The 12,318-nt window shown below is 42.8% G+C and overlaps 3 protein-coding genes across 3 annotated transcripts; 1 reads left to right on the forward strand and 2 right to left on the reverse strand.

The window, feature by feature from the left end:
• Positions 1-353: 353 nt before the first annotated feature.
• EAH_00014520 (hypothetical protein, conserved) lies at positions 354-5,514 on the forward strand (the record flags this gene model as incomplete). Its single annotated transcript, XM_013394260.1, has 11 exons — positions 354-812; positions 1,360-1,737; positions 1,926-1,940; positions 2,066-2,179; positions 2,455-2,567; positions 2,785-2,960; positions 3,136-3,260; positions 3,564-3,864; positions 4,227-4,942; positions 5,195-5,282; positions 5,459-5,514. The coding sequence occupies 11 exons, from the start codon at positions 354-356 to the stop codon at positions 5,512-5,514; spliced, it is 2,541 nt and encodes an 846-aa protein (XP_013249714.1).
• Positions 5,515-5,554: 40 nt separating this feature from the next.
• Positions 5,555-6,885, reverse strand: EAH_00014530 (hypothetical protein, conserved; the record flags this gene model as incomplete). The annotated part of the gene is made up of 2 exons (XM_013394261.1): positions 5,555-6,258; positions 6,840-6,885. 2 exons carry the CDS (start codon positions 6,883-6,885, stop codon positions 5,555-5,557), a joined length of 750 nt encoding a protein of 249 aa, XP_013249715.1.
• A 1,204-nt stretch (positions 6,886-8,089) lies between these two features.
• On the reverse strand, positions 8,090-12,230 carry EAH_00014540 (hypothetical protein; the record flags this gene model as incomplete). Its single annotated transcript, XM_013394262.1, has 5 exons — positions 8,090-8,098; positions 8,460-9,553; positions 10,267-10,376; positions 10,506-10,954; positions 11,718-12,230. The coding sequence occupies 5 exons, from the start codon at positions 12,228-12,230 to the stop codon at positions 8,090-8,092; spliced, it is 2,175 nt and encodes a 724-aa protein (XP_013249716.1).
• Positions 12,231-12,318: the final 88 nt, after the last annotated feature.

The following is a 12,318-nucleotide window of genomic DNA, read 5'->3' on the forward strand; positions in this document are numbered from 1 at the left end:
TGCAAGATATGTCTAGTTAATTTGCTTGAATTTCTCTTTTTCTCGCACTGTTAGGCTTCAAGACAACGCGGAAACCAACTCTACGTCTCCGCGTTGCCGCCGCAGAATAACTGCATTTTTCTCGTGAGTCTGCAGATGATTTGTAAGAAGCAATAATTTTATTTGATTTATTTCGTGATTTTTCAAGGGAGGTGAAGGGGAGAAGGAGTGTTGTGCAAATCATCGGATTTGTGTGCAGGAAACAAGAGCCCGTTGATATTTCTCTGAGTGTATGTGTGTTTTCGCTCTCAATAAATCATTTTTCTCCTTTTTAAATTGATTTTCATGTTTATTTACGTTGAAGTGAAGAAGAAATGCCGGGAATTTACTCCAAGCCTCCCACTCGAATAGAATTTGCTTCCGATATTCGCTGCTTGGTGGCTGCCGCTGAAGAGCGTTTTGCTTCTGGGGGTTGTTGGGAAAGCCATGTGCATCTGTTAGTAGACGAAATAGAAGCAGAAAGATTGAAGGCAAGAGAAGAGGCATTAAATGAACAGGAAGAGGAAGAGCGACAGAAGGCACGAGAAGGCGAGGAGAAACTGAAGGCGACAGACTTGCGATTGAATGAGAACAAACATACCACAGACAGCGAAATAAAACAAACAAATAATAAAACAAGCAAAGAAAAGATTCAGTTCCAGCAGCGCATTGCACGAAAAGATATCGATGTTGCTCATGTCTTCTTCGAATGCGGCATCCATCAATTCTTCTGCAAAATACTTCAAGAGAAAAATTTAAATGCTAATTACGCTGTTTTACAGCGCATCTTAGGGGTAATGCCAATAAAAATATAAACCCTTGTACACTTCATTAAATTAAAGAGAATTAACGTCTTTAAGCATAACAGTTCAGTTGGCTTGGTATAATATTAATATTCATTAATTCTACAGCAGTAATACACACATGAACGATATGCACAGTAATAGTATGCATATATTATATAACTTTTACAATTATAATAGAAATATTACTATTATAATAATAACAATACGCTCATAATGTGTCTGTACAACAGCATATATACATATATACATAATTTTTATATTGATGTATGCAATTCAGGTGTACACGGCATATTCGATGTTCCTTATGCATGCAACATACGCACAACGTCCCTTCAACACTTTAACCGTGTATATATATATAGTATAATAATAACACAAATACATGTATATATATATATATATATCTATGTACATATACATAAATGTTGATCTGGAAGTGAATATATATATATATATATATATATACATATACATATATATATATATATATATATTCATTTATTTATATATATGCGTTAGGGCGTTTGTGTTTCAGGTGTATCAGTTGTTTTCACTGATAGAGTTGGATCCGTTCGATGACGACTTGGGTGTAATGTCTCTGTTAAATTATTTTTTATGTGAACGCCATTCATATTATGTAGATATTAACTGGAAGGATGCGGAGCTGCAGCACATGCAGCAGTTTCTTTCTGCATTTCTCTCTTTTGTTTCTTCTTCTATCCGGCTGTATACACCAACATTTCTATCTTCTCAAAGCACCAACTCTGATGATAGCCCTGGAGCTATACATACGCTTGAACAAGACATTCTTAAACAAGAAACAAATGAAAAAGATAATCTGCAACTACAACTCAAACTCAACGCAATCAGGACCCTATACGCAGCACTCCGAACTTTCCCCCCACATCGTGTGGTCAGAAAGCTCTCTGCTTTTGGGTTTAGGGTTTAGGGTTTAGGGTGTGGCGTTACAGTTTAGGGTACAGGGCATAGGGGGCTCAGTGATTCATGGTTGAGGGTCTGCCGGTTAGGGTCTAGGATTTGCTGTCGTAGGGTTTAGGGATTTACGGTTTAGGGTTTAGAGTTTCTGGTTTGCGGTGATAGGTTGGAGGGTTTGCGGTTAGGGGTTTTAGGGTTTAGGGTTTAGGGTTTAGGGTTTGTGGTTTAGGTTTTATGGTTTAGGGTTTGTAGTTTAGGCTTTAGGGTTTAGGGTTTGTGGTTTAGGGTTTCTGTTTGTGGTTTAGGTGTCGAGGATGGCGTTTTGTTTTTCTCGCGTACGGTGTTTTGAATTTATAAAAAATTTGCGCGAATTAATCGCCGCCAATTTAAACCCTCAAACCGAACTCCTCCAACTGCTGGTGGGTTGGGGTGTATGCACACCTCGTAGAATGCTTGCAGTTTTGCTGCGGTGTATGCACACTGTATATATATAAATAAAGTATATATACACTGCGTGCATTGCCTTCAGTCAGTTGCGGAGTATGTATAGCTTGGTTAGTTTGTATGGTTTGTACAGTCCGTTAGAAAACAAACAAACAAACAAACAAGCAAAAAGACAAACAGACAAACAGACGAACAGAAAAACAAATAAGTAAATAAACAGTCGACGAAAATTTTTATTTGTTTGTTACAGCCTCAAACGGTTGCTGCTATTGCTGCCTTTGGTATCGGCCCTTCAATTAGCAGGCGAGCCGTTCGCGCCGCTCTTTGCTGGTCTTCTACAGCGTTTGCTCTTCCAGAAGAAAGGTATTTAAAAACAAGTACAGTCACGCGTCAATGTAGCTACGGAGCAGCAGCAGCAGCAGAAGCAGCAGCAACAGCAGTAAGGGCAGCAGCAGCAGCAGCAGCAGAAAAGGCGCCGGATCAATGGGGTGTATGCAATGGGACGTTGTGCTGAGTGTAATTGATGCGGGTGTTGAGTGTACATATTTTTCTGTCTTTTTGCGTATTTTTCTTCTACCAGGTGCCCCTGCCGCTACTGCGAATTCCACCGGCGTTTATTGAAGCTGATAAAAAAGCGAGATGAATTGGGAGTGCAGAATGCAACAGAAGCAAAACACCAAATTTGTTTTTCTCTTGTTCGAGGAGGCCTATCCAACTTCCTCGTCGATGTCCTGGAGGGCATAAAAGCAACAATGGGTGAGCCATTTTTGTATTTTTTAAAAAGCGAATATCTTTATTAACTATTATTATTTATTAGTTTGAGTTTTCAGTGAAAACAGCGTGAAAAATGAACCTAGTTCCGCTTTGTTTCGCCCGGTGGAGCTGCATGTACACCTCAAATAGCTGCTGCTACATTTGGGTGTATGTACAGCGGAAGACGAATTTGCTGGCGATAGCCTGGAGAACATTTCGTGGATTTTACTTTTATGTTCGTGGGCATACGAAGATGTACATCAAGGAAACAGCATCCTCTCTGCTAATGCCTTTAGCTTGACTGTGCGTAGTGCGTACACCTCAAAATAAAACAGACAACCCCCCTTTGCTTTGTTCATTTAAAATTAAATTATTTAATGCCACTTTAGATATTTTATTTCAAGCATGTCAATGCACTCTTCTTGTCGGCGTTGGCTGAGTCGTTGCATTAACTATTGTACAATATATATTATATTTAATAAGTTTATTCTATATTATATGTAATATATTTTTTATTTTATCTATTTGGTTTTGTTTTATTTGGTTTCGTCTTATTTTCCTGCATTTAATTAAATTTAATTTTGTGTTTTGTTTTTTTTGTTCTAGAGAATTCTTCTAGAAGTGCTGGAGGCATTTTATGCTTCCCCAGCATCAACAGCAGCAGCAGCAGCAAATCGATTTTTTGACGAGGGGGCGTCGAGCTTGCTGCGGGTAGTTTTATCTCTTGTTCTGCGTTCAAAAGAAAAAGAAAGAAAGTGTTTAATTATACTTTGCCGCGAGACGTTCAGCGCCATCGCCAGCTGTCTGTACACCGCACTGCAGCAGATACACCCCACAGTCGCATGCACAAAAACAACAGGCAAAGACGAACAACAAAACGAAACACCGAATGAAAACATCTCTTCAGGTATCAACAATACACCGTATACAGCTAAGCACTCAGCTAGGTACAATCTCAGCTAACTGTAGACTTAGCTAGCTACACTCTCAGCTAGCTATACACTTAGCTAGCTATACACTCAGCTAGCTACCCACTCAGGAGACTAGCCAGTCAGTTACTTAGCTAGCACGCTAGATAGCTAGCTAGCCAACTAGCTATCCAGATTGTTTTGTTTGTATTAATAATATTTTATTTATTTGTTTGCTTTTCTGTAATAAACCCTTATTAATGCATTTGTTTGGATAATATTTATCTATTTATTTCTCTTTTAAAAACCCTTCTTAATGCATTTGTTTTGTTTTATTTATTCATTTGTTTTTCTTTTACAGCCCCGCATTTGTCTTCGCCAGTTGACAGCCCGGCCTTCGACTCTGCAGAGAAAACACTCAACGTCGCTCTGCTAATCTTTGCGTTGTCTGAACTCCTTCTAGACCCAAGCACTAATACTAATACTCTTCAACACAAACAGCTGCAGCACCAGCAGCAGCAGCAGATGCAGCAGATGCAGCAGACGCAGCAGCAGCAGGGGAAGGAGCAGCAGCAGCAGATGCAGCTGCACGAGAAGGAGCAGCAGCAGCAGCTGCAGGAGAAGCAGCAGCAGCAGCAGGGTGATGGTGGTATAAATTCGCCCGTTGATTTGCTGCTGCGTTCATTAAATGGGCTGACGTCGACATTGGAGTGTCTGCTTCCTCGATTTGAGGTTTTAAAAGAAGAGAAAAGAAAAGAAGAAAAAGAAGAAGAAAGTAGAAGGGAGAACAAAACAGAAGCAGCAGCAGAAGTGATGCGACGCGCACCCCCAGAAGCCGTCGGCCCTGCTGGCTTCAACCCAAACGAATTCTTTTTAGGCACCTTCGGGTTAATGGCAGTACTTCTGGGGCTGCTGCAGCTCAAAGGAGTTGAACAACTACGATGGAGATTTGTCCCAAGCCCAATTTCTGCTGCTTCTCCTGCTGCTGCTGCTGCTGCTCCTGCTGCTGCTGCTCCGGCTGCTGCTGCGGGGGCATTCGCGTCCACAGCAAGGACTTTGCTCGGCCACTACCAAGAGGTAACGACAAATACTTAACTCTCGTGTGCTGATGATGATGCTGCTGCTGTTGCTGCTGCTAGTGTTGATGCTGTTGCTGCTGCTGGTGTTGCTGCTGCTAGTGTTGCTGCTGTTGCTGTTGCAGCAGCTGCTGTTGTTATTTCTGCTGTGTAATAATCCCCCACCCCCATTCAAATGCGCAACACACAAACAACAAACAGGGGCTGCATGCATGCACCTACAGATGGAATGTTTTCTGCTTCGTCTGTTTAGATTCAAAAGGAGAGATGTGAGACAGTGAAGAAATTCGCCAACTTTACTATTCTCCGATCAGAACAAGCAGCTGGGCTCGTACTGCGAGGTCGGCACAGATAGTTTAAAAAGTAAATAAATAAATAAATAAAAGTAATACTAGATAAATAGAATGAATAAATAAATAAATAAATAAATAAAGGGTTTTTAATTTGGTCTTTACCTTAAATGCAACACAGTTTGAAAAAAAATGTTGTTGTCGGTCTTCTTGGGGTGTACGTTCAGCTGCTGATGCGCTGTGTATTTACTTTAAGCTGAAGCAATCGTTTAAATCCCAATAAAAAGGAATTTTAATTAATTAATTAATTTAAATTGATTAATCTATTTGCTGTTTGGGAGTCTGAGGGCATTGGGGGCCGCCGAATCGAAGAAATTTGCTAACTCCGCTGTTTTCTGAATTAAAGTGTTGCGGGCGTGGGCGTCTGGGGAAAACTTGATTTGTTCTAGAAGTGAACAAAGTGACTGATATTTGTCTTGCATAGAATGAAGGTGCTTTTTATAAGAGTAGAGGGTCTTATGAAATAAAGAAGCAGAAGGACGAGCCAGCGCCTTCGCGACGTTGACTGGTGGTGTTCCTACTCGAATCATCATAGCGTTTTTTTCGGGTTTTCTGTAGTCCGGTATCTTTCCTAATTTTTTATCTGCTCTCCTCATTTGCTTTTTTAACTCTTTTAAACGCGCTGTCTCGCCGTACAGCAACAGCGGCAGCACAACAGGCTGCCGAGGGGCACCCCCCAACAGCTGCTGCTTCTCCTGCTGCTCCTGCTGCTGTCGTAGGGCTGCTTCTGCTGCCTTGTGCTCCTGTTGCATCAGTCCTACCAACTCTACTCGCTTCTCCTGCCTCAGAACGACGTTGTAGTCGCGCAGCAGATGGCTTATAGCATCGTTCATTGCAGTATACTCCCTCCAAAGGCCAACCAACTCCGTTCCGACCTTCCTGTATTCAAATAAACCCCCTGAAAAAGAAAGAGTTGCAGCAGAAGCCCCATCCTCATCCTTCGCGTTTCTCTCTGCTTCTGGTGTTGCTGCAGCAAACCCCAAGAGAGAAGGGAAAAGAAATAAGAAATACGAACACAACACTACCAACCTAACACCCCGGGGAAACGGCCCCGCAAAATGTAAATACGTCATTGCACATGCATTTAAAACAACAGAAAAGGGAAGAAAATATGAAAAATATATCAAATTTCAATTATCGCATGCCCTTGTCTTCCCAAGGACACCGGACCATCGGCTTCGCTTGCGGTGTTTATACAGCTTCTGTACTTCAGCAAACCGTCTTGGCTCTTTTTCAAAGAAATTTCGTTTATTGACCACTAAAATTGAATATTTACCTCCAAAATATATCAAATTTTCCCCACAAAAACGCAGAAGACTAACAGACGCACAAACGGTGCAGCCAACGGATTCGTCGGCGGGGCCGGCAGGGGAACAATAAAGAGAGCAGCCCCAGAAGGCGAAGATAAAAGCGCTGTTCTATGGATATTTTATAGAGAAATTAAGCTGTAATTAGTTGAAAATAAACAAAAAAATTATAATAACCATTCATTATTCGTGAAATATCCACGCCTGAGTGCAGAGGTCCTGAGGTGTACGTACACCGCACCGCCTTTGCGAAGAGTCCAGTGGAACAGACGGTGAAAAAGAAGCATTTTCTTTTCCTTTGCATTTCAACTAATAAAAAGAAGAAATTATAGAGAAGACAAAATAAAAACCGTTTCTAGACCCACACTTCCTTTAGACCTCCTTCGGCGGTGTACAGGCAGCTCCGTGCACAGACAGCAGAAAGCTTATTCAAAACAAAACAACAAAACAAAAGCTGGAAAATCAAACAGAATAAATACTCAACTTGAAAGAGAACAAACAAAAACACAAAAACAGCAATAATAGGCATGAGGCCTTAGGTGGAAATATAAATACACAAATGACGCATGAGTATAAATATACATGCAAGCGAAAAACTACTCACATAATAATAATGTATTATATAATACATAGGGATATCTATATATATCTACATATATATGCATATATATATATATATCTGTATATATGTACATATTTATTTTACACTTCAACCCATACTGAACACTACATACGCCTGCAGAGTTCTACACGTTGTACAAGTAGGGTGAATTTATACCCTATACCCTAAACCCCAAACTCTCAACAGAAGGCAGAACCCTTCAGGGTAGGGTTTAGGGTTTGTCTTCTTCATTTTGGTGTTCCTACTGTTCCTCAATGCGACAGACAAAAAAAACCTTTATCTATTTTACTTGTTTGTTGTTTTGTTTGTTGATCTGTTTTATACATTTATTTTTTCAATTTATCCCATTGATTTATTTATTTCTGTACACAAAAAACGACAAAGAGGCAGGGGAACGCGAAAGCCCTTCCAGGCCTCTGCTCTGCTGTGCGCCTAGGGTTTAGGGTTTATGGTTTAGGGTTTTTCGTTTGTAGATGCGGAGTAAATCGTGAAGAGAACAGGAGACAGACAGACGAGAAGACTATTTCTTTTTCTATCTAATCTGATCGCCGTCTCCTCGTTTTATATTTCTTTTTTTTCGCTTTTTTAAGTTTTGTTGTTTTCTTCGCTCTTCCCTCTCTTCATGTCCCACTCTGTTTGTCTCCCTGTTTAAACGAATAAAAGAAAAAGAAACGGACTGCAAGAGTGCTGCGGCTTGCTGCTGCTGCTGCTTGCTGCTGCTGATTGCTGCTCCTGCTGCTGCTGCAGCAGGTATTAATAGTTATTTCGCTTTTGTTTCTCCTTCAGCACTGCAGGGATAAGAAGAAAAGAAGTAAAAAGAGATAACAAACTCAAAACACCAAACAAAGCCGGCCACCCGTACGCCTCGCTTATTGCAGCTGTACATACACCCTAAACGCACAACAGCAAAACCCTAAACCCTAAACCCTAAACAAACAACAAAAAACCCTCCCCTCGTCTTCTCTTTTAAACAAACACAAACCGCAAACCCTCAACCCTATGCCCTGAACGCTGAAGCCACTTCCCTAAACCTCACACCTTGAACCCTAAACCCTAACCGCCACCCCCCATATCCTAAACCTTAGCACTGAAACCCTAAACCCTAAACCCTAGTTCCTAAACCCTTGCCTTATACACCTTCCCTGTCGAAATTCCCTAAACCCTCTTCTTTATCCGCTAAATCCTAAACACTAATTTGCTTGTGGGGGGTTTCATTCTGTTTGATATTTTGTTGTTTACCTGAAGAAGGGCGCCAACCGCCCCCACTGCATTAATAAGCGTAGCAAGAGCTGTGGCTTGCATTAGAGGAGCATTAAAAAATTCTACAATATCGATTGCTGCTGCTGCTCCTAGGATTGCGTCTGGGCCTGCATTTAGCAGCCCCACCAGCAGCAAACACAGCAGCAGCAGCAGCAAAATACGCTGCGTCTGCTGCTGCAACGCAGCTTCCCTCTCCTTTTTCTCTGCACGCAGCAATCCCTCATCATCGAGCTGCTGCTGCAGCAAACCCTCAGCAAACTCCACATCTTCAGCGCTCAATGTCTCCACTTGATGATCCTCCTCTCCTGCTGCTGGTGCGGCTGCTGCTGGTGTTGCTGGTGCTGCTGCTGCTGCTGCATCCTCTGCTGCAGCAGCAGCAGCAGCAGGATCATCGGCGCCTAGACTTCTTTGTTTGACGTCATTGGGTTTATTGCTGCTGTCAATTATAGAAGGAATAGGAAGAGGGCCGAAGACAAACAACGAAGGGACAGAAAACAAAGACGGACGCAGGTGCCGCTCCTGCTGCTGCTGCTGCTGCTGCTGCTGTTGCATTTCCTGCTGCTGCTGCTCCTGTTGCTGGTGCTGTTGTTGCTGCTGCTGCTTCTGTTTCCTCCTTTCATCTTGTTGTGTCAAACGGAAGACCGGCGGCTCTTGTGGGGTTTGCTGCTGATACAAATTGCCTTTAAACGGAGACAGAGGGTGAGTGGCTGCTGCTACTGCTCCGCTGCTGGTGCTGTTGTTGCTGCTGCTGGTGCTGGTGCTGTTGTTGTTTTCATGCTGCTGACTAAGACGTTTTATGGGTATTTGCGTTTGTATTTCTTCGTTTGTTCTCTCGTGCTGCAATTGCTGCGGCTGCTGCTGATGTTGCTGCTGCTGCTGCTGCTGTTCATAGTTTCTGTTGCTCCACTTTTCCTGCAGCGTTTGTCTCAGCCGCAGCAGACGGAGCTGTTCGTACAGCTGGAGATCTTCTTCCGCTGCTTGAAGAGAAGACAGCTGCTTAGCAGACAGCAGCAGCAAACACAAAGCGAAGGCGGTAGCTACACACAAAGCTGCTGCTAACGTCAGCCGACGGCCTGCAGGCAGCAAACAAGGAAAAATAAACAAATATATAAACAAATAAACATTATATATTCTATTCAATTCTATTATATAATACTATATTTTATAATATAATATAAAATAATATAATATACAATCAACATTTATTTGCTTTATATTTTAAATACAAGATAAATAGTTAGATTAAATATTTTTAAAATAGAAAATGAAAAAGAACGACAAATTCACCGCAATAGAGATGGACAGCCGAAGAGAGTAAATAAATTAAATTAAATTAGATTAAACTAAACTAAACAAAAGAAGCCGGACAAATACAATAGCAAAAGGAAAATATTTATATTGTCTGCATCTACGAATTATCTTTTCTTTGTTTATTATTTATGTTGTATTTATTTGGCTGTATTATATCGTATTATATCTTTTCTAAAGGAGTTTTGCTTTACATATGATTACTTGTCTTCTTTTTTGAGAACTATTTTTAAATTAATTATATTTATATTATTGTGTTTGCATTCTTTTTTCTGTTGGTGTATATTATTTCTTTTGTGTTTCTTCTCTCTCTGTGTCTTTCTCGCTTTCTCTACATATATATGTACATATACATATATACATATATACATCTTTTTATAATTTGAATAAACCCGAAAAGAAGCGGTAAAATATATTATTCCTTGTCTTTCCGGAAGTGTTATATATATAATTATTTAATTTTTCTTCTTTCTCTCACCCCTTAACAATTTATCTCCGAGAAAGCCGCTTATTAGAGCGCCTGCTGCTCCTCCTACATCGAACGCAACTGAAGCAACGCCTGCAGCAGCAACAGAGAGCTTGGCTTCTCTACAGAGGAAGAAAGGCAGCCAAAAAACGAGAGTATATCGGACAAACTTAATGCAGAAATAAGATAAACAGCAGCAAAACACTAATATATGCAAACAAATACGAGAAGACAGACAATCTATGCCGTACACACGCAGCAACCAAACTCCTTCATCTCTGACGCGTGCAGCTTCGTGAGAGACTCCACTCTCATCTGCTGCTGCTGCTGCTGTTGTTGCTGCTGCTGTTGCTGCTGGTTCAACAGAAGGCTCAGGGGCAAAGAGAAAGAGAGAAGTTTTGCTGCTGCTGCTGCTGCTGGTGCTGCTCTGCGAGGCGGAACTCAAAAGAGTTGCTTCAGGCCTCTCTGTGGCAGTCGAAGCGCTGTCGTCTTCAGTTGACTGCTCATATGCTGCTGCTGCATTTGATGCTGCTGGATTTGCTGCTGCTGCTGCTGCAGGCGTTGCTGCTGCAGGTGCGACTTTGGATGCCGCCGCAGCTGCCTGAGGTGTACTGTCTCCTTCATTTTTGCTGGCAAGCAAAGAGCAGCGGGGGGACGTGAATGCAGCAGTCTTCTCGAGAGACGGCTGCAGCAGCAGCCGCTGCAGCAGACCTCCGCAGCAGCAAACAGCAGCAGATAGCACGAAGCAGCAGCGCCAATTCCCCACCCACTCCACTAGCGAGCAAAAGAGAGTCGAAGATATGCCGCCTACACAGCAGCAAAGACACCTCAAAAACAACATCTGACTTCAACTGCAGCAGCAGCAGCTTCTGTTGTTGAAGACAATGCTGCAGCAGTAAAAAAAGCAGCAGAAACAGCAGCTGAAGCGGCAAAAACAGCAGCAGCAGCAGCAGCAGCATCTAATCCAGAAGCGCCAGCTGCACAAGCACCACAATGTACAGCAGCAGAAGGACGAGCAACAACAGCATGTGCAGCACCAGCAGCATGAAATGTAGCAGCAGCAAGAGCAGCAGCATGAGCAGCAGCAGCAGCAAAAGCAGCAGCAGCACGAGCAGCAGCAGCAGCAGCAGGTTGGTTGTACCGAGTTGTTGTGAGGTCGTCCAAGAGAAGAGGAGTCTGCCTCTGTTTTCTGTTTTAGTGTAGCTGCAGAGGAGAGCGAGGAAGAGAGGAAAGGCTGGGGCCTGAGCAGCGCCATTAAGCCCCCAGAAGAAAAGAAGAAGAGAAGAAGAACGACAGCAGCCGAAGATAACACAAGTCAAACAAGACAGCAAAAAGCAGCAGCTTAGCAGATGCCCTGACTGAGATGGAGACAAGCGTGATATAAATGAAGAGCAAAGCAGCTGAGCCACAGCATAGCAGCTTAAAAACGAGGTGTCTATACACCCCAGCATAAACGTAGATACACCCAAATCTCGCCTTAGTTCTTCCTTCACAACGGAAAAAGGCTTTCGGGTAAAGTACAGAGCGGTGTAAGCAAAATAACAAACAACAAACACCAACACACCCTCAGCAGACAGCGCTGAACCTTGGGACCTCTGCTGCTCCTGCTGCTGCTGCTGCTGCCCCTGCTCCTGCTGCTGCTGCTCCTGCTTGCCCTGCTCCTGCTCCTGCTGCTTCTCTTGCCGCTTCTGGTGAGGTCGTAGAGCAAACGCTGACGGGGGTACAGGCTTCAAAGCGCTGAGCTCGAGAAAGCATGCGGATTCCTCTCCAGAAGCAGCAGCGGCAGAAGGAGCAGAAGCAGGAGAAGCAGCAGGAGAAGTAGAGGGAGAACCTGCTGTGCGGCTGGGATCGGCAGACAGCTCAGCAGCAGCAGAAACAAAAGAAAATGGGTCTGCAGCCTCCGCTGCTCCCCCCATTTCCAAACAACCAGAGGGCAGCGGATGCTTTGAGGTGTACAGACAGCCAAGAGATGACATCTGAACAAAAAGGGCTGCTGCTGCACAGACAAGCAACAAACAAGAAGCCTGGAGATATAAATTGCATATATATATATGTATATATATA

This window comes from Eimeria acervulina, genomic scaffold (assembly GCF_000499425.1).
Source record: "Eimeria acervulina Houghton genomic scaffold, Eah_scaff85, whole genome shotgun sequence".
NCBI lineage: Eukaryota > Apicomplexa > Conoidasida > Eucoccidiorida > Eimeriidae > Eimeria > Eimeria acervulina.